Raw genomic sequence first — 22,376 nt, 5'->3', positions numbered from 1 at the left:
ATCCCCACCTCTAGGGCCACCTAGTCCAACCTGCTACAATTCAGGAATCACAGCAAGGAAGAGCCCCTGACGGGCGGCCATCTATCCTCTGCTCAAAAACCTTCAAGGAAGGGAGAGCACCACCTTCTGAGATAGCCTGTTCCAATATTGAACTGCTCTTACCACCATGAAGTTCTTCCTAATGTTTAGCTGGACTCCCATTCCTTGTCATTTGAATCTATAGTTTCAAGTCCTGCCCTCTGGAGCAGCAAAAAACAAGCTTGACCAATGCTTCACATATAGCAGCTTTTCAGATACTTGAAGTTAAATGTTGATGTTTAAATAGATGTGGCTGTGGTCAAGGGGTGAATCTGAATTGGACACAAGTACCTGTCAACCTTAAGGGACGTGGGTGGCGTGGTGGGTTAAACCACAGAGCCTAGGACTTGCTGATCAGAACGTCGTGGTTCGAATCCCTGCGACGGGGTGAGCTCCCGTTGTTCGGTCCCTGCTCCTGCCAACCTAGCAGTTCAAAAGCACGTCAAAGTGCAAGTAGATAAACAGGCACCGCTCCTGCGGGAAGGTAAATGGCGTTTCCGTGTGCTGCTCTGGTTCGCCAGAAGCGGCTTAGTCATGCTGGCCACATGACCCAGAAGCTGTATGCTGGCTCCCTCAGCCAATATAGCGAGATGAGCGCCGCAATCCCAGAGTCGGTCACAACTGGACCTAATGGTCAGGGGTCCTTTACTGGTCAACCTAATGTAAAATGAATCCATGTACCGGTATGTACTCATGGCCATCCCTTTCATTCTTCACCAATACCACTAAGTGTGATGTTTTATTATTAATATATTAATATTTATTAAATTTATATACTGCCTTTCATGAGAGGACCACAGGGCAATTTACAATAGAAAAACAGAAAAAGCATAACATAGGAACAATCAACACCCCTTCGCTCCAGCATACAGTTTAAAAGGCCATAGATTGCTTAATTAACCAAAGGTCTGAAAGAAGAGGAATGTGCCTAATATTATGTAAGGAAAGCACCAGGTGAACCTTCTTGGGGAGCTTTCCACAATTGAGGAAACACCACAGCAAAGGCCTGTTCTCATGTTGTCATCCTCCAGACCTCTCATCAAGGAGGCACACGAAGGGACTCAGATGGTGATTGCAGGGTCTGGGTTGGTTCATATTGGGGAGCAGCAGTCCTTGAAGTATTGCTGCCCTGCCCTGGGCTTTATAGGTGAAAACCAGCACTTTGAATTGAGCCCAGAAACTAATTGGCAGCCAATGCAGTCAGGCCAGGATTGGCATTATATGCTCAAATTGTATTGCCCTGGTGCCCAACCTGGTCACTGAATTCTTCACCAGTGGAAGTTTCTGAACAGTCTTCAGAGGCAGCCCATGTAGCAGAGGTTACCAGAGCATAGGCAGCAGAAGTTAGGCTATCTGTCCCACTTTGACTGGTAGCGCAGCTGGGCCACCAGTCAAAGCTGATGGAAGGCACTCTGTGCCACCTGAGCCTCAAATGTCAGCAATGGATCATGGAGTACCCCCAAGCTGCTCCTTCAGAGGGAATGTAATCCCATCAAGAGCTGACAGCCTCCCAACCATCTGGTCTAGGGAACTGCCCACTAAGAGTGCCTCCGTCTTATTGGGATTGAGCTCGTTTGTTGGCTCTCATCCAGTCCATTACCAAGGCAAGCACATCCACTGCCTCACCTGCAGATGTAAAGGAGTTCCAGGTGTACACACATATCCTGTACACCAGTCAGACCTATGGAAACTAACAAACTGTACTAACACAAGCTGGTCTCTTCCATGGCCATCTCCTATGAGTGGAAATGGGTGTCAGTACATCATCCCAAGCAGTTAGGGTCCCTAAAAAATCCCTAAAATCACAGCTGCCAAGATAACTGGCCACCAACTTGGACAGCTTTAAAAGATTGGGCTGGAGTGGACCAATTCATGGAGAAGGCAATCAATGGCTACTAGCTATGCTTTACCTTCATCGTCAAAGGCAGCACTGCTTTTGAATACATTGCTGGGAACCACAGGAGGGGAGAGGTCTCTTCCAACTCTATGATTCTATGAATTCTATGAACAGGATGCTGGACTAGATGGGTGGCTACTGACCTGGTCCTGCAGGCTTCTCTTATGTAGGAAAGACTATTTTCAATCTCTCTTCAGCAATAGCTAAGTGAGTTTCCTTCAATGCCTTCATTACCCTGAGCCTTTGATATTTCCAGGATCCACCCTACTCCTATGGCTGAATTTAACACTGATTTTTAAATTGTAACCTGTCTTGGGAAGAGATGGGGAAGAGCATGTAATGAATCTGAATGTATAATAATTTTGTCTTCAGTTCCTTCCACTGCACACTGGTTTTTGTCTTTGGAAGCAGGTCATGAGGCAATCAGCTGTGACCCCAAGGAATTGTGGTCCACACAAGGAATTGGCAGGGGCCACATCCAGAGACACTGTACACCAGTCCACTTGAATGACGACCAATTCACAAAAAATCCCACCTTTTTATTGTGCATATGGTAACCAGGTTTGATGTGTAAAATATTGATAAGCGCAGAGGAGGGAAGAAAGGGTAGAAAAGGAATATACCAATGTGGAAGGGGGGGATAGAATAAAGCCATACCATTAGCAAATACAAGCTCATACAATGAGGTTTCCAAGATTAAAAAAGTGTTTTTGTTTTGTTTTTTACACAGAAATAACTGTACAGTTTGTGAAATTTGCCAGAATATTTTTTTTTAAGTAAAAACAAACAAAAAGCCACAAGCAAGGACTCTGGAGGACAGAGGTTGAACAGATAATTTGGGGTGGGAGTGGGGTGAAAAGCATGAATAGACTTTTACTGTCAAGTAGCATCTATCAGAGAGCATGATGAACAGGGTGCATTACACAGAAGGACAAAGAAAGGGTGATTTAATCACAGGTTCTGGAAACTTGCATGGGTGGGAAATGAGAAGAGGCGCAAGGCAAAAGAACACTTGTTTGGTCACGTTAAAAAAATTGCCTTTAGTAATGAGCCACCATGGCTCTTCTATTTAAAGTTTTATGTACTAGGGCCTACCTGCCTGGATCTTTTTTTCTTTAAGAATGTTAACATATCCAGATTCTTTCTAAGTTTATGACTTGGCGGTGGTTGCTGTTAGGAGACAGAGTTCCCTCCAAGGAATGAGGATGCCATCTTATTCTCCAAGGAGAGAATAGTTAATGGCTTCCCAGTAGGAAAGCCGCCAATTCATCAAAGAAAACAGAACCTTTTTATTATTCCCCCCCCAAAAAAAAAAAAACCTGTATTTGCCCAGTTTGGAGACAAGCCAAAGAAAGAAGTTCTTTGGGCAAAGACTAGGAGAAATCATCTTCTCAAAGGTTGCTTTGTTTCCTGGCAAATGGGTCTTCAAAAAACACAAACACAAAATACCCCCATGTTTTCCAGACACCCCCCAGCAGTCTCTGAAGTGATGCTGAAAGCATTTTAACAGTCACTCTTCCAAAGTTTAATTGTTTTGTCGTTTTCTAGAGCTGCTGAGGCAATGATGTTCTCCGTTGGATGGCAAGCTGTAGAGATCACAACATCTGTTGGGAGAGACAGAAAGCAACAAAAGGCATGGTCATCCAGTGATTCAGTAAAAAAACAAAACAAAACGTCAATCTGCTTGGGTGAGTGGACCATTGTTGAAGGTAACCTGCAAAATAAACCCACAAAAGTTTGCTGCTAGCTCAGTACTGTCTACACTTACTGGCAGTGGCTTTCCAAGGTTTCATGCAGGAATCTCTCCCATCCCTACCAGGAGATTGGGGATTGAACCTGGGACTGTCTGCATGCAAAGCAGATGTTCTAACCACTAAGCTATAATAGACCTGCCCTAATTGCTTGCCAACCTTCTAATAGTTAAGGAATTTCATTCAGTAGGATGAATTTACACTGTTCTGTTCCACTTAGAAAGGTTTTTGTGCATTTTATAGTTGTAATATTTTTTTTAATTGTATACAGTCGTACCTCTACTTATGTATCCCTCTGGATACAGAATCTTTGGGTTATGGCCACGGCAAACCTGGAAGTGTATACTTCTGGGTTTCGCCATGCACAGAAGCACTCTGAGCATAACTTTCGGGTTGTGAACAGACCCCCAGAATGAATTAAGTTTGTATCCGGAGGGTCCACTGTATTCTACTGTGAACTGATTATGAAGGATAAAAATCTTCTTGATTAATCAAATACAATTACTCCTTTAAAGTCAAGGACACACCCATGACAGAATTTCTGTACCAAAGCATTCAGAAGCAAGTTCACTAGTCCTCAGTGAACCATCTTCAAGACACTTCTAGAGCAACCCCTCTACAAGACATGAGACACTGGAGAGGGATGCTTGCTGAGGGTGGGGGGGATCTTATTTAGTCAGGTCTTCCTTTCCTAGCTAAGTAAGCAGTCCAAAATAGCTGTGAATTCACACCACTTAGGGGTAAACCACTTAAAATATTCTGGGACCTCCCACCTGTATGCCCTTGCAGCTTCTGTACAATCTCTTTCGTTTGGAGGTTCCAAATGTAAACCAGGTTGTCCTCTGAACCAGAAACGATCCACTAAATGAGGGAGAAAACAAATGTATTAAAATGGGAAAAAGGAGCAACCTCACTCCAGGCCAACTAAAATGATGCATGCAGGATTTATTATTAATGAACTCTAGAGAACAGTTTAGAAGGACTGAGCATCCCTGTTTACTTTCAAAGCAAAACCATGAGTTGAGTTTGCAGATGTAGGCTCAAAACCCTTTCCACAGCAGCCCAGAAAAAGAAATTCTCACCTTTCCACCAGTAACAGAGAAGTTGGCAAAGATGCAGTACTTCTCGTTCTTGTGGCCTGTGTAGGTCTTTAGGCACTGGAATATAAAAAGACCACAGAATACACCACAGAAGTCAGAGGCAGAAAAGCAAGCCCTCAAGCACATTTCCTTGACCAAGCTTTACAACAGAACATAAGAAGAGCATAGATGCTGGATCCAGCAACCTGTGCTCACCAGTGTTAGAAACTCAGATGTGTAAGCTATTCACCAAATGGCCCCTTAAACGTAGGCTGGGGGTGCCATTATAGTCACCTTTGGCCTTTTTTGTTTTTGTTTTTCAAGATAGCAAAGCAAAAAATGAATTGTGCTTATAGTCAATGTTAATATATTTAACAATTCAGTCGGACATTTTACCAATTACAGTCATCTTTCCCTGCCCCCCCCCAGCATGTGAAACAATGCACAATTCACTCCAGTGACACATTTTTAATATCACATTTTTACTTGTTTTACTTTCTTCAGTAATGTTTTACTGTGGACTATTATTTTAATGTGCTGTAAATCACTTTGAGATTTTTTTCTTGAAAATATAAAGCTGTATAGAACTGAAAAATTTCAGTAATAACCTATGGCTGGAGTCTTAAAACGTTTACTAGGGAGTAGCCCTACTGAACCCAGCGAGTTATTTCTGAGTTAACACACACAGAGATTTGGACTGTAAGTAAAAGGTGGGGGGAACCAACCAGCCAACCGAAACATTTATTAAAAAGACTTCCCTTAGTAAGTTCACTGTTAAGGAAAATATCAAGACTCACCTTTCCTTTGCTGTAGTCCCAAAGCTTAAGAGTGCTGGAGCAAAAGACAGGGAAATGAAGCACAATACTTTAAAATAGTATCTAGGCTTCTAGGGTGTTCAGATGTTTCATACATCCTCATGCCTATCTAAAGCAACTACAGTGGTACCTCGGGTTAAGAACTTAATTCGTTCTGGAGGTCCGTTCTAAGCTGAAACTGTTCTTAATCTGAGGTACCACTTTAGCTAATGGGGCCTCCTGCCGCCGCTGCACGGTTTCTGTTCTTATCCTGAAGCAAAGTTCTTAGCCCAAGGTACTATTTCTGGGTTAGCAGAGTCTGTAACCTGAAGCGTCTGTAACCCAAGGTACCACTGTATCTGCTAGTTTTAAGCCTCTTCATCAAATGTCTATCATATTTTATCTCTTTACCTAGAGAAGAGACTTTCTTCTCATCTAAACTTTAGAGTGACTTCTCTCTCCCATTGCCATTCATTGTATCGCCATGACCACTTTTCTGTGAGCTCACTGTACCTTCCCCACTCAGATATCTATTCAACTACCTCCTCACTAGAGTTTAATGTTTCTGAACTCTCACAGTTCACCCTTTCAGCAACTTGCCCTCACAATCACTCTGTTCCCACCCCTACTTCTCATCTTCTAGAATGGATCCCTGGAACTGAAAAGAGTGGTCTTTTATCTTAGGTTTCAAATTGGCCAGAAAAATGAGAGCACAATATATATGCAGAAACATATTCAAAGCTGTCAACCAAAATGAAGTCTGGATGGTTATGACTGCGCATACTTCTTTCTCCAAGCTTTTGTGCTAGTTTAGCTAATGTTTAAATATGTATGATTGTGATCTAGTAAATCAGGAGGTCTAATGCCCCTGTATTTGGAAGTTTTGTTTCTTTGATAAAGCTGAGCAACCCTGCCACAATAATTAGTTATTTGCTCTGAAAAAGCAGCACAACACCCCTTGACTCTTACTTGTCCAACGTTGCCGCTAGAATATATTTGCCATTGGGAGAGAACTTCACAAAAGACACAGGGGGGTTGTCATCATCTGCAGCGAAGGGAAAGAGAAACCCATCATATGAAAGGCTATTATTGCAGGATAAGTTAGCAGGGGCCTTTGGAGCACGCACACACAAAACTTACCAATCAGTGTTTTCAAACACTGTCCTGATGCTGTATCCCAGATTCGGCTGCAAGGTGAAGATGAAAGTCACCATTAGTAAGGCAACAAAAAACTATGGTTGGGGGAGAGAGCCGAGGGGGACAACACACAAGTTTGGCAAAAGCAGAGGATCAGACAGTTGGTATATCCTCTGCTCTTAACTGCTGAAGTATTTGCTGGTGACCTGCTCCCTGCTTTGCTGAGCTATTCCCACCTGGCCTGAGAGAGCTCCAAACGAGTCCTGCAAGCGCTGCTGCTGCTGAAGGGGCCAGAGATCATCTTAAATGTGAGTCCTGCAGGACCTACTGTTCAGAATGCCTAGAGCAGGCATCCCCAACCTGCGGCCCTCCAGATGTTTTGGCCTACAACTCCCAGGATCCCTAGCTAACAGGAACAGTGGTCAAGGATGGTGGGAATTGTAGTCCAAAACATCTGGGGGACTGAAGGTTGGGGATGCCTGGCTTAGAGACTATTGGGGTGGGACATGAAGGCGTCTCTGTCAAGGTTTAATCAGGGTGTGTGGGTGTGTGAGTGTGAATAAGCTTTGCTGTTAATGGAATTAGGCTTTTCTATCTTTACAGTTAGACCCTTTATGAATTATTTGGGTTTTCTGTAAAAAAAAAATCCTTCTATACTTATTAAAAAGTTTTCATGTATTGTTTATGACTGAAAATGTTGATTTTTTTTGTAATTACGTAAGCTGACCTGAGCATGGTATAACTATGTAAAGATGACATATAAATAAACGATGATTATAGATGCTGCAGGGACCTTTTGCATGAAAGCTGTGTGTTCCCCTATGCACTGTGTGACAGCTCCTTTTTCTTTCTTTTTTATAGGTCAGAACCTGCATAATCATCAGATTAAATAATTAAAGCAAGTGACACAGATCTCCCATATACACAGCCCATGTGCACACACACATGTGCGCACACACCTCTTAGCCTATTCTTCCAATGTTGAGGCTTAAAATTATCAATATTTAAGATACAGCCAGTCTGAGCCAGTTTAGCGGCAGGAGAACAAAAGAGCTGCCTCTTGGGGGGTTGGAGGGAGGGACTGGAAATCAAGTCAAAATTGTGGACAGAGGGACCCATTCTCTACCCATCATTCCTTGGGTGGCTGAATGCCCCCACCTCACAGACTCAGGATCTAAACCCAGCCTTCTCTCCTTCTCCCACTTACCAGAGGCCATCATAGCTGCTGGACACTATCAGGGAGCCATCACGGTTAAAATGCACCTGGAGGCAAGAATTTATTATTAATTGAATTTATACTGCCACACATAAATAAACATTATTTTGGTGGCTTAGCAAGAGGCGATATTGCATCTGTGGTACAAGGCACCTTTTTCAGGAAGAAAATTCCCTAAGGTTGGTGCCAGAATGCCCCCCATACCAAGACCCAATTTAAATACACTGCTGCTCTTTAAGAGACTCTGCCAGTTTGCTGAATGTTTACTGCAGAATTTAAGGTGCAAGACATCCACCTGGAGCCAAAGACTGCTGTGGCATGGAGTGTTGTATTCCTATGGTTGGAGTAAGCATCAGATGTAGGATTTCACATCTAGCAGGGCAAGCTTTCCTCCCCAGCTGACACTGCTGAACCATTAGCCAAACAAGGCGGCAGCAGCAGCAATATTTTACTCCACTTGCTCAGCCTGGAAGACCAGGAGTTCACTCAAGAAGCTTGAAATGTTACTGACAGGTGGCAGGCAACTTTGTCATGGGATGGGGCGGGGGTGGGGGAGCATAAGGGACAGACCAGCTCATCTCAACTCATCCCAAGAGGACCTACCGCTGAAACCGGGTCAGAATGGGCTGGCAGGGTTTTTAGGCACTTCCCGGTTTTGACGTCCCATATCCTCACACTCTCATCAAACTGGAGACAAAACAAAGGAATAAACTCAGAAGATTTCAGTGTTGTCTCTTAAAATTTCAACTACTTGTAAAGGAACTCCATTGACAAAATCAGGGACAAGATTTCTCTGTGGTTAATATCTTCACAAGAAACCTAGAATCAGGTTCCATCCTCTCTCCTCTTTCCAAAGCAAGAAGTCACTGTTCAAGTACCTCTGTGTGAAATCAGGGCAAAGTTTATTGCACAGTTGAGATTTTACAAACAATGCTACCTCTATTGCGAAAAGTTTTATTACCAATTTTTGTTCCTTCTCCTTGCTGTCCTGTTACACAGCCATTGCACAGAACATCCGAGTTTGAACTACAGCAGAGACAGATAGTGAAGGTTCACCCTGGGACTAAATTAACAACCAGGGGGGCCTTTCCAACTGTCCTGGAGCATCACAAGCTACCTGTCCTATATAGCAGCTGCTCTATAGAGTGCACTGCAGGGACACCCCACTCACAAAAAGCAGAGATAGACAGGGCTTACTCCTGCCTTTCAGCAGGAGGCCCAGATCCAAATGGCTTGTCATCTTTATGCATTTTGGAAATTAGTAGAAATTACAGTATATGCTTTAACAGATAGCTAACACGTGAAGGGGGACGCAGGTGGCGCTGTGGGTTAAAGCCTCAGCGCCTAGGGCTTGCCGATCGAAAGGTCGGCGGTTCGAATCCCTGCGGCGGGGTGCGCTCCCGCTGCTCGGTCCCAGCGCCTGCCAACCTAGCAGTTCGAAAGCACCTCCGGGTGCAAGTAGATAAATAGGGACCGCTTACCAGCGGGAAGGTAAACGGCGTTTCCGTGTGCGGCTCTGGCTCGCCAGAGCAGCGATGTCACGCTGGCCACGTGACCCGGAAGTGTCTCCGGACAGCGCTGGCCCCCGGCCTCTTAAGTGAGATGGGCGCACAACCCCAGAGTCTGTCAAGACTGGCCCGTACGGGCAGGGGTACCTTTACCTTTACCTTTAACACGCGAAGAGATGTAAATTCTGTAAAAGAGTGTGAGAGGAAATTGTTGGGCTCACCCGCTTCCTCAGACTGTTTTAAGAATGTGCCAATAATGCTTGTGCAGGAAAAACTCAGCTTTCAGCTAGCCTGGTAAGGAGCAGGCACCCTGTTCTCCTTGCACCTGTTCTGCACCTGTGTAAACCTAAGGTAAGGAAATGCCTCTGCATAAGCCTGTGTGATTTATAGGCCTGTGGACTCTACCTTTGTGACTCAAATATCACAATGGTGTGTTCACTGATGAAATCAACAACAGAGCAGATACTTGGCCAATATTTCTCTTCTCCACCCCCTCCCCACAACCCCACATACATTAGTTGAATATCTGCCATGGCAAGAGGAAACTGTGTCCTACCAGCACCATGATGCCCTGAAATGAAACAGTTAATGCCTGCTGCAACACAGCTAGAGATTTGAGTCAGAGCCCAGCCCACCATTTTCTGTCTTATGAAAGAGATAGCAGGAGCGACCCACTGCCTCTTTTCAGCAAAAGCAAATGCTCACCGATCCTGAGACAATGAGGTTGGACTGTGGGTTGAAATTGCAGCAGAAGACATAGTTGCTGTGCCCCTTCAGGGTTTTCAAGCATTTCCCCTAAAATGATAATAAAAACAGTAAATGAGCCAGAGCTCCATATTCTTAGGACTGGCTGCACAGTGAGGAATGTAGCACCATAGGGTGGAGACACTAGAGATATCACACACTGGACTGGGACTCAAGTTTAAAATGCTCAGCTATTGGGTGGGAGAGAACCAGTGTCAGTTCACCTGGAGACAAAGCTACATCTGCAGGGTGTCCTGGTTCCCTGCTCCCCATCCCCCAATGTTAAGTGACCACAGCACCATTAGTGGAATGAACCACTAACAGGTTTAACAGGACAACAATGAGCCAGCAATGCAGGAAGGGAATTCCTATATCTCCCCTTCAAAAAGGGAACTGCATTTAAAAACTATTCAGCCTGCAAAACAACCGTTAAGAAAAACTCACAAATCTTGGCCTTAAAAAAATGCTTTGCTATCCATGCACATTTCAATGAAAATATGAACACTACAGCTCTCAAAGTTTAGCCAACACAAACTTCTTTTTGTTGTCAGGAACATAAATACCCACGAGAAGGAAAATGTTTGTTAAATTTTCCATAGCAGTTTAAGATATTTAAAGGCTATATATCTGGTGGCTGGGTCCACATTAAGGGGTGAAGGTATTTGTTTATAGTTTGGACTGTTAATAATCCACACACAAAAAGGATTATATTACTGCCTAAAACGGGTCTCTGACATTGTCTGAATTATCAGGACGGATCCCTTAAAGATTTATTTTAACCACACAGGTAGTTTTTATGTATTCGTTATGCACAGACTGCTGGCAACATTTTGTAAAATGAACAGGATATAAATTGAGGTAAATTTATTTTGAACTTTTAATCTAGCCTTTTAACAACCAAGAGCAGACTCAGTTCAATGGACAGGAAAACCTAGAAGTCCTGATAAAGCTGAGTTTGTGATTCAGTGCCATGAAAAGTCAGAAGTGAGTTTAGCTGGATCAGGAGCACCATTATAGATAGACAGTCATATTAGAATCCAGTTAAGGCTCTCCAAGATGGCTGGGTGGTAAGCAAAACAAGTAGGGGATGCAACTACAAGCTTCTTACTGAGCTCACGTCCCAGATTTTGAGAGTTTTGTCATCTGAAGCAGATACAAGAAGGTTTGAATCGGATGACCAAGCGACATCAGAGATTCCCTGCAACAGATAATATTTAGTTTTCTTTACAAAAAGTCATTCACCTGTTTTTAACTGATAAACTGTGTACAATTTACAAAGAATGAGGTGGTTACAAATGCAGACTGTAAATAGGATAATATCTCTAAATGCTCCCTCTAGCAAAAAAACCTCCTCCCTCCAAGCAGCAGAGCATAACAGAAACAAAAAAAAAAGGGTTAGCCAAATAACTCCTTCACTCTCATGTACTATTTTGCAATGAACTTTTCTCATGTTCTAGAAGGCAAAAAAACCAAACAACCCAAGCAACAGAAATGGTTAACGATCTACTCCTGAAGTGAGCAACTGTTGTAACCTATTCCCCATGCCCCCATAGGCTAAATCCCTCCAGGCAAGAAGATGGTTAAAAATCCCCAGCCACCGATTCCTTATTTGCATAGGCAGAAGCCGCTGTTACATCTTGAGGCACTTGTCCAGTTAACTCTGCAACAAACACTTCAAGCAGTCCCCTTATTAATTGGGAGGTACTCACCAGTTTATGGCCAGATATGGTTTTCTCAAATTTGCCATCATAGGCACCCCAGATTTTTATAAGCTTATCAGCCGCTAAAAAAAAGAAGAGAATCCACCAACAAAAATTATTTTAGGCACCTTGACCCTGCAACGTGAGGGTGGGGAAGCATGCAGGTATTTCTGAACCCTGATTATACTCTTTTTTGCCCTCTTTTTAGAGAAGATGGGGGTTATAAAGATGCATTTGTTTAAGTGAATACATAAATACAGCCCACCATCATATGATATTAGCAGAAGAATTTTTACACCTCTCACATCTGAGTAGGAAACTGTGCAAATGTACTTGACTTACACAAGGCATATAATTCAGTTTCAAATGCAGACTATAAATAGGATATTTCTAAATTCTCCCTCTAGCAAAAAAACCAAAAAACCCTCCCTCCCTTAGTTTTCATAGTGTACAGGAAGTCCCAAGTGCGAAATTAGCGATGGTAAGAACCATCTAAAAAGGGACATTCACTCTGGAAGAGCATCTGCTCTGCATGCAGAAGGTTCCAGATTCAATACTTGGCAAACTGAGGTAGAGTTGGAAAATAACCCCCCACTTGAAATCCTGGAGATCTGCTGCCAGTCAGTATTGATGGTATCCTGACCTGAATGGACCAATGGTCTGACCATGTATAAGGCAGCTTCCCACCTTCTCGGACAGGAGAGAATGCCTAATCTTTGCCCCAAGAAAGAATAATCTAAAAAAACAAAGAGGGTTTGGCTCTTGCTTGATGCATGTGCTAACACAATGAACACTAGATTTCTTGAACTGGAAAACAGCCCTAGAAATAAATGTGAATAGGAGTCAGGAAAGGATCCCTCTTGACCATGTCAGAATGGATACTTACAAGAACTGGCCAGCCACTCCCCATTGGGACTGAATTTCACTGATGAGACAGCTTTTGTGTGTCCTGCCAGCGTGAACTTCAGGGCATAGTTTGGTTTTACAGGGGCAGGCTGAGAAAAGAAAACCACAAGAGATGCTTCAAGAACAGCCCTACAAAACTTGCATGACTCTCTGAGCCTGACTTAGCATGCTGTGGTCTATCAGGTGGCCTGCCACGGCACCTGTTATTGCTGTCCCAGGCAGGCAGGATCCAAACCCAACAGGTATTCAGGAAACAGTCAGAAATACTCAAAGATAAGGGAGCCCAAGATGGATGGGGGCCATATCTAATCAAAATGATCAAGTTTAGTTTGACCTCTAACAACCCTTCTGTGTTGTGTTAGATCAGGCTACCTCAAACTCAGCCCTCCAGATGTTTTGGGACTACAATTACCATCATCCCTGACCACTGGTCCTGCTAGTTAGGGATCATGGGAGTTGTAGGCCAAAAACATCTGAAGCGCCGAGTTTGAGGAAGCCTGTGTTAGATGCTTGGAAAGAGCTGGATCAGAACTTTCCCTTACAATCCCTTTCGATACTTTCCAAAGGGAGGCAACCTATAAGCAGGCAACAGTAAACAGTATGGCAGTTAGATCCTTATGAATGAATCTAGATCTGCCTCTAGTGACAGAAGAGTCGGAGCTGGGGTTGGGCTCTTAGCTGAACAATAGCCAACAAACATGCCCCCATAAACTAAGGTCTACATACAAGAGTTTACCATCCTCAGAATATTTGAACTTGCAGACAGAATTACAGCCCAGAAGCCCTGACACACACCTTGCTCTGATTGGTTGAAGAGGAGGGTGTTGATTGTGTTTTGGTTGATTCTGAATCTGGCTTCTTCTCTTCCGTTGCCATGGCTATGAAAACTAGCAAGCCAGGATCCGGGCACTTCACGGGATGTTAGTGCAAGCCAATTCAAAGGAGGGTGTCTCCTACAAGAAAACAGGGAGAAAATAATGGTTTTCCAAACTTAAGGCAGCCAAGCCACACATCACACACACAAACCCCAAATTAAAACTAGAAGCCCATTGCACCAATACACCTTCAACCCACATGAGTCCTGCTGGATCAGACCACAGCCTACCTCATCCTGCAACAGCCTTCCCATTTGCTCACCAGCACCTGATACTCCAATGTGGAGCATCTCTGAACATAGAAGTTCAATCATGCCCAATGACAAATTTTAAAGCTTCTTAAAGCCATTATCACACTTTGTAGTGACCATCTCTTGGACTGTGATGGCAGTCTCCTAAAGCTGATGTTATAAATTCTTTAGTGTTTGTGTAAGCGCTGACTGGAGAGGCAGGAGAAAAGTTAGGGGTTGGTTTTTAAGCTAGTTACCAGCCCTACCCCAGGGCTTTGTCCTTCAATACTTGCTCTCCTGTTCTGCACTTGCTTTCCCCAAATATAACTTCCAGAGGGGTAGCTGCAGTAGACTGGCAGCAAAGACAAAGAAGAAACCATTGTCTCTATTCAGACCCAAACACAGCATATGCACTACTACCAGGACCCTTCTGCATGCTACACCTAGTCCCGCCACAAGGGAGTCACTGGCACAAATCTGACATCAGAAAAAGGCAGTATTAAAAAACCATAGTACATTTCAGTCTGGAAAGACACTATGCCACTGATCTTAAGGTGACCAGACCTAAGCAAAACAATTTCAAAGGCAGGGTCCAGAGAGAAACAACTGAGGTCAAATCTATTCTATACATTTAAAACCCATAGCTTCCCCCAAAGAATCCTGGGAACTGCAGTATGCCAAGGGTGCTGGGAATTGCAGCTCTGTGAAGTGGTAAATGACAGTTCCCATGATTTCTCTGGGGAAAGCCACATGCCTTAACAGTGCTTTAACAGTGCGGACATGATCTATGATTCATCAAGAAGTTCACGTCTATTCATTTGGATCTGAACAGATGCAATGGTTTCCTTTCCCACTACAACCGTTAATTAATTCAGCACTACCTATTTGCTATGGCAGAGAGTCACTCAGCTTATTTTGCATATATTATAACTCTTAACTGAATTAAGACACTTCATTCTTTTTCCCCATTAAACATATTTTCCATTTGAAATTTTTAAAACAGAAAGCTTGTAAAGCTTGCCTCCCATTCCACATCTGTGCAAATCTGCAAAAAGTAATACAAACTGCCATGTATAAGTTGTTGTTAAACTGGGAAGTCAGACCCTCAAACATGAAAGGTCTGGGTGATTTAAGAAATCAAGTCTTCTGGGATGGCAATACCAACAAATGCTAATAGTAAGATTCAGAAATGAAATTAAATTAAGAGTTTGGGAGTTTAAAGGTCAGCGCGCAAACCAGCTAGGGAGAAAAGAGGGTTTGCTGCTGTTGCAGCAAAATCCCATCTTCTATGTCTGAGTCTCCAAAGAAGTCTGATAAAATGCTGCACTCATATTCTAGGAAATTTGAGCTGTTACTGCAGAGGGAACCGTCTCACTGCAGCATTGCTACAGGTGTGTTTTCACCAGATATAGCAGGACTCTTGCCTCCAGGTGTAGTACAGGCAATGTATTATATTACACACACACAGTTTAATTATATTACACACACACATTAAGCCACAGTTTTAAAACAACTTATGGTTTATCCAGAATGAGAAGGGTGCCAGCACTCACTTCTCAAAAGAAATTCAACCTTGTTCCCATGTATCAAAGACAAAACAAGCTAGATTTGGCCTTGCTGTGTTGCCCAGATCTGGACTCTTGCTTTTGCTTCCTGCAAACAAACCACAAGTGGTAAGCCAAGAACAAACCTTGGTTAATGCCGTGGCTTGTTTGAAGGAAACACACCACAAGTTGAGGTTCAGAAGACACAGGAAAACAGAAAGCTGTCCTAAACAAAGTCAAATGAACCCTTGTGTTCATCTAGCCCACTACTGTCTGCACTAACTGGCAGCAGCTCTCTAAGGTTTCAAACAGGGAGTCTCTCCTGCAGAATGTGGGCAGGAAGAGGAGCCACTAGGAAAGGAGGGATGATAGACTAGGTGGGCCTGGCAACAGGGATCTCCTTAAGTTCTTACTGCTACTGTGGGTGCAGGTAATGATGGATGGTATGGAGGAGGAGGAAGAGTGTTAGCACTACTGCTGGCACTGCTTTAATACCAGCATTAAACAATACAATGGATAGGTGGTAGTAACATTACTAGGAGCATTATCACTACCACAAACAATAATCACAACAATTAGTAGCAGAATTATTACTAAGAGCATTACTGCTACACTAATACAGGCACACACACCCCACCTTAGACATGACTAACTTGACCACGTATATGCACAGAGCCAGGAAATAAACAAATAGATGGTGGGACAGAACTGGAGTTTTTGTGGCTCGCCAAAAAAGACCCTCTCGGGAGCTCAAAAAGAACTTCAGTGAGGGCGGAAGAAGCCCCAGAGAGACAAGAAGTGCAGGGGATACAGTAGTGCAGCTGCCGCCGCTTTTTCACATGTCCTCCAGCCTCCAGACAGCCCCAAAGCTTCAACTCTAGTTGAAGAGAGTATTGCGTGGAGAGTGTGTGAGAGAGAGAACTGGAGGGGGGGGCAGGCAATTAGAGGCTTTTTAGAGGGTACTCCTTCCCTTATGTGATTTTTGCTTATGCACACAGGGGCCCAGAACGTAATGCCCGCTTAAGTTGGGAGGGATGCCTGTAACACAAACAGCTATAGGCATACCACAGAAATATTGCAGGTTCTGTCCGAGATTACCGCAATAAAGCAAACATCACAATAAAGCAAGTCACACAAATTTGTTGTTTTCTCAGTGCATATAAAAGTTATACTCACTCTTGGGAAATGATATATAATGAATTTTTAAAAATGTTTAAGATAACATTTGTTAAAAAACTAGAAGCTTTTCTGTTAGGTATTTTAGGACAAGAATTGCCAAAAGAAAAACGGAAACCTATTTATGTATGCTACAACAGCATGTATGCTACAATAGCTCAAAACTGGAAGACTGGAGAAGTACCATCAAAGGAACAATGGCAAGAAAAGTTGATGAGCTATGCAGAAATAGCGAAGTTAACAGACAAATTGCGTGAAAAGGACAATAGTGACTTTGAAAAAGAATGGGAACCTTTTACAATATATTTGCAGAAACAACAAGAATAAATTATTATTATTATTAGAATTTATATACCGCCCTATACCTGGAGGTCTCAGGGTGGTTCGCAAAAAAGATCAGAATATATAAAATCAAAATAAAATAACCCCCATCAATCACTATGTCATTGTTTATGTATTATTCTTATTATTCATCTGGTATTTTCGTTGGTTAGTCTTAGTCAGTCTCTCTCTCTCTCTCTCTCTCTCTCTCACACACACACACACACACCCTACATTCTGCTTCTGTTTATTACATTTCTATACCTTCACCTGGCAGATCTCAGGGTGGTTCACAGCATAAAAACACAAAATACACAATGAGAATGAGAATGAGAATAAAACCAAGCAACCAACCAACCGCTCCCCTTCCCTCAGGTAGACTGCCTCTGCTCACGGAGGCTCCCTCCGTCCCTCATTCTGACATGACTCAACAGACCTTCAGTTTCTGAGCAGCACAATTCAATCGTCTCGTTGGCTGGATTTAAATAAACATTTACAACTTTATTTACAGAGAATAAGAACTTTAACAATGTGACAACATATTACAGTATACAAACAGCAGAATGTATCAGTTGATGTAACAAACCAGAAATGGTAGTTGAGGAAAGTCAACAGGGAGGGGGGAAATTGGAAAATGTATGTTTAGTAATGTTATTGGATATTTGTTATGAGAAAAGAAACTTAATAAAAATTATTTTTTTAAAAAAATATGTTCACTATACTGAGGTCCAGTGATTCTCAACCTTTTTTGAGTCCATGGCTCCCTTGCAGATTCCCTGTAAGAACCACGTACACGTAAGTGGGGATTCCTCGTTCCGCCTGCCGTCCTTCCCCAGCACATTCAGTCCCACCCCCTTTTTGCACCATTGCTGCTATTACCCAAGTACAGGCTCTAGAGTAAACTAAATGCCTTACAGTTGCCTCCATCTCTGCCCCATTTTGATGAGCTGAAAAAACTGAGGTAAAGGAATAATGATCAAACCTACCAAGAGGGCTGGGGCAACTTCAGAGCTTCAAATTCACCACTCAGCTATGAAGCTCCCTGGCTGCGAACTTGGGGACCAGTCACTGCCTCTCAGCCAGACCTACGTGACAAGGTTGATGTGCAGACAGAATAGGGAAGAGGGCAGAAAGAACCACATGCACCACTTTGGAGCTCCCTGTAGAAAAGATGGGATATCATTGTAATAACACACACAATAGCCCTAAACACAACCGAGCAGGAAGTTTTCCTGCACATTCCCCTTTCAAATCAACAGGAACCCAAGCAATGCTACTGCTCTGCAAAATGAAATAAAATGGCGTATACCAGTACTAGTAGTTCCTTAGCAGTCTCATTATGAAAATTGGATTTTATTCAACAGTAGTTCTATCCAAGAGTAGGATCACTGAGATTAATGGACATAGAATCATAGAACTGTAGTTGGAAGGGCCACCAAGGATCATCTAGTCCAATTCCCTGCAATGCAGAAATCACAGCTCACAAATTCCAGGCAGATAAGTCATCAGCAGTGTGATCCTATGTATATGTAGTCCAAAGTAAGCTTCATGTACCATCAAAAGAACAATGGCAAGAAAAGTTGATGAATTATGCAGAGTTAGCAAAGTTAACGGACAAACTGCATGAAAAGGACAACGGTGATTTTTAAAAAGAATGGGGACCTTTTACAATATATTTGCCGAAACAACAAAAAAAATGGACTTGTTGGCAGGATTTAAATAAACATTTACAATCTTATTTACAGAGAACAAGGAAGCTGAGGGAACTCAATAGGCAGCGGGGGAATTGGAAAATGAATGTTTAGTTAGGATATTGGATATTTGTTATGAGAAAAAAATCAGTAAAAATTATTTAAAAAACAAAGTAAGCTTCATGGTGTGGAACAGACTACCTGGGAAGGTGGTGGGCTCTCCTTTGTTGGAGGTTTTTAAACAGAAGTTGTATGGCCTTCCAACTCCGAATCCAATTTTATGATTCTATTATTTCCTCTCAGCCTAACCTACCTTACAGTACTGTTGTGGGAATAAAGGGAGAGGAGGAAAACATAGACCTCAGCATGAAAGGACCCAGTAGGACTCCATGATTCTGTTTCCACATGGTCCAACTTTTCTTCCTAATTGTCCAATATTCAATTGGGTGAGGGGTTAAAATTCTCTAATTTCCCTCTTTCTTTTGGGGTCCCTCAATGATTCATTATCAGTCCTCAGCTCTCCTCCTTCCACAACCTGTCCCTGTGGGACTTCATCAAACCCAACCCAGGGAACCCCCCTCCACGCTGCTGAATCCCCTTCCTCCGCAAGGAAAGGGCAGGGGAGCCACTGCGCACTCTGCATATGATTAACTTAGGCCCATTCACGGCAATGGGTCTGCTCTGAGCAGATCATCGTGGGATGCAACCCACTTGTACTATTGGGGGCTCTACTTAACAGCCCCCTCCTCAAGCATGCCGGCATCCATGACCTCATCGCCATACCTGTGCCACCACCGGGAGCCTCATTACTTCGGGAGGCGCCAAGCAGCAGCCTCACCGGGAGCATCGCCACGAGTGTGGTGGCACTCACTACCCAGCATTCTCGCGAGGGGCATCCTCGCCATCGGTGGCACTACTTAGAAGAGTAGCCCGAGCATCGTGGCCACAGGGAAGCCTAACCGTGGTGGCCCATAAGGAGCAGCGGCAGGAAGGACGGCGGGAGGAGCGTGCAGGGGCGCCAGCGTGCATCTCCCCACCCCGAAGGAATCGCTACTGGGCTCCAGCAGGAGAAGCTCTCTCCCCCCCCCCGCCCCGCGCGTGCGCTTTTCCCGCGAGGAAGCGAGGGATGGGCGGAGGGTGCGGGCCCAGACCCTTCCCCTGCCCCCTTCAATCCCCCCTCCTCTCCTCAGCGATCCGGTTCCTCTCTCCGCGAACGAGGCGGAGGTGGTGCTGCCGCCGCCGCCGCTTTTCTCCTCACAAGTCGAACTCACCTTAAGGCGCGGCTAGAGGCGCCGCTTTCTCCGCCGCCGCCTTCACCTCAGCGCTCGGCGGGAGAAGCAGCAGTAGCAGCAGAAGCCGCGGCAGCAGCTCTCTCTTGAGGAGGAGGGCCTCGCGCAGGCGCACTAAACGCACCCGGCTGGGAAAAAGCGACGCACCACTCACGGCACCCGCGCTGGCTGCAGCTCGAGGGAAAGAGACGGTAGCAGCGGCGGCGGCGGCGGCGGCAGCGGCCCAGGCGCATGCGCTCTACGCACCTACCACGGGCCGGCTTCGCCGCGATGACGTTATCAGACTACAATTCCCATCGACCCGTCCCTTACGCGCAGCGACCAAGGCGTGAAGGGAGTTGCAGTCCAGGGAGGGAGGCCCCACCCTTAAAGGTATAGTGTCCGCAAAGGGACAATGATCTTTTTTTCCAAAGAGAGGAACCAAAAAAGGCAGGCGGCGTGGATGGGAATGCGGACGCTAAACGCCTTAAAGGGGAGCGACGTCTTTGTTCGCCGCCTGAATGTGCGAATGTGTTGGAAGCAGCAAAAAAAAAAAAAAAAAGACACGTGTCGGTCCTTCTCAGGGCAGGGGCTGAATTAGAAGCGGCGAGGCTTGTATAACTGAGCAAGGCAGAAGAAGTTTTCCTTACCTTTATATATTGCATAAAGTATTAATTATTTTGCATCAGTGTTAGAGTTAAAATTTCACACCCACACCTAACCATTTGTATGCTATGAATGAATGAGTGAGTGAATGAATAAATGAATAAATAAATGCATTCCTGCACCTCAAGATAATACAAAAAAAATTCCTTCCAGTAGCACCTTAAAGACCAACTAAGTTAGTTCTTGGTATGAGCTTTCGTGTGCATGCACACTTCTTCAGATACGACTGCAATAGGTCTTACAGGAAAAAGCAAGGTCAACACATGGTCAACAGACCCTGGACACCTTCCACCAGAAATTCAATGATTTTCACCCCACAATCAACCTAACAATGAATCAATCTATGCAAGAAATACATTTTTTGGACACTACTATAAAAATACAGGATGGGCGCATAGACACCACCTTATACCGTAAACCAACTGACCGACAAACATATCTACATGCCTCTAGCTACCATCCCGAACATACCAAACAGTCCATTGTATATAGCCAGGCACTACGTTACAGCCGCATCTGTTCCAATTCTACAGACAGAGACTCTCACCTAAGAGATCTACAGCAAACCTTTTTAGAACTAAAATACCCAGCAGATGAAGTTAGACAACAGATCAACAGAGCCAGACTGATACCCAGAGAGAACTTGCTGCAAGACAGACCCAAAAAAGAAAATAACAGAACACCTCTAGTCATCACATACAGCTCCCAAGTTAAAACAGTACAACGCATCATCAGAGATCTACAACCTCTCCTGGACAATGACAGTTCTCTTTCTCAAGCTCTGGGAGGAAGACCTTTCATTGCCTACAGACAGCCACCCAATCTTAAACAACTCCTAACCCACAATAATACTACAACCAGACCTAACACGGACACTGGCACCAGAGCCTGCAATAAACCCAGATGCCAACTTTGCTGCCACATACACCCGGACAACACCATTACTGGCCCCAACAACATCACACATACCATCTCGGGACTATTTAATTGCTCATCGTCTAACATTGTGTATGCAATCAAATGCCAACAATGTCCTTCAGCTCTCTATATTGGACAAACAGGCCAGACCTTACGCCAAAGAATAAACGGACATAAATCAGACATCAGGAATCACAAGACAGAGAAACCAGTAGGAGAACACTTCAATCTCCCAGGACATTCTATACAAGATCTCAAAGTAGCTGTTTTACTACAAAGGAATTTCAGAAATAGACTGGAAAGAGAAGCTGCTGAATTGCAACTTATCACCAAACTTAAAACCATGGAGAGTCCTGGTCTGAACAAAGACCTTGGATTCTTATCTCATTATACATGACAAAGCCATTTTTCACCTTCTCACCCCTTGCTTTTTCCTGTAAGACCTATTGCAGTCGTTAAGAGTCGTCAACAGGCTCATCACAGCTATCTGCCAATCACCCATTCCCACCACCCTTCTGAGTAATACCCCTCCCCACCTTCTCACTATATAGAAGGGTCTGGAAACTTCTGTTTCAGTGTATCTGAAGAAGTGTGCATGCACACGAAAGCTCATACCAAGAACTAACTTAGTTGGTCTTTAAGGTGCTACTGGAAGGAATTTTTTTTGTTTTGACTATGGCAGACCAACACGGCTACCTATCTGTAACTCAAGATAATAGTTCATGTATGTGATGTAGTAGCAGACTATAGCCCAGAGATTGGGGTGGTGTGCATGCCACAATATTATCCTGCTTTGCAGACAATTATTGTCTTCCAGAATGACTCACATCAATTAAAGACACAGGGAGAGAAGCTTTTTTACACATGTATAGAACTT

General features: G+C 43.9%; 1 protein-coding gene across 3 annotated transcripts; it reads right to left on the bottom strand.

Annotated features, from left to right (window-relative positions):
- Positions 1-2,493: 2,493 nt before the first annotated feature.
- Positions 2,494-20,160, bottom strand: WDR5 (WD repeat domain 5). 3 transcript variants are annotated; one of them, XM_079961458.1, is made up of 15 exons: positions 19,919-20,160; positions 17,939-18,116; positions 13,606-13,763; positions 12,791-12,899; positions 11,914-11,987; positions 11,313-11,402; positions 10,166-10,255; positions 8,556-8,639; positions 7,944-7,999; positions 6,740-6,786; positions 6,569-6,644; positions 5,603-5,636; positions 4,809-4,883; positions 4,500-4,587; positions 2,494-3,579 (listed from the first exon to the last, which is right to left on the bottom strand). In XM_079961458.1, the coding sequence occupies exons 3-15, from the start codon at positions 13,684-13,686 to the stop codon at positions 3,479-3,481; spliced, it is 1,005 nt and encodes a 334-aa protein (XP_079817584.1). In that variant the 5' UTR covers positions 13,687-13,763; positions 17,939-18,116; positions 19,919-20,160; the 3' UTR covers positions 2,494-3,478. The 3 variants fall into 3 exon arrangements, with proteins under 3 accessions (XP_079817584.1, XP_079817583.1, XP_079817585.1); XM_079961457.1 differs by having other exon boundaries at positions 17,943-18,116; positions 19,919-20,158; XM_079961459.1 differs by lacking the exon at positions 17,939-18,116.
- Positions 20,161-22,376: the final 2,216 nt, after the last annotated feature.

Source organism: Podarcis cretensis (genome assembly GCF_951804945.1).
Source record: "Podarcis cretensis genome assembly, chromosome: Z".
NCBI lineage: Eukaryota > Metazoa > Chordata > Lepidosauria > Squamata > Lacertidae > Podarcis > Podarcis cretensis.
The sequence above is the reverse complement of the archived record's forward strand: the minus strand, read 5'-3'. Positions and strand labels throughout refer to the sequence as shown.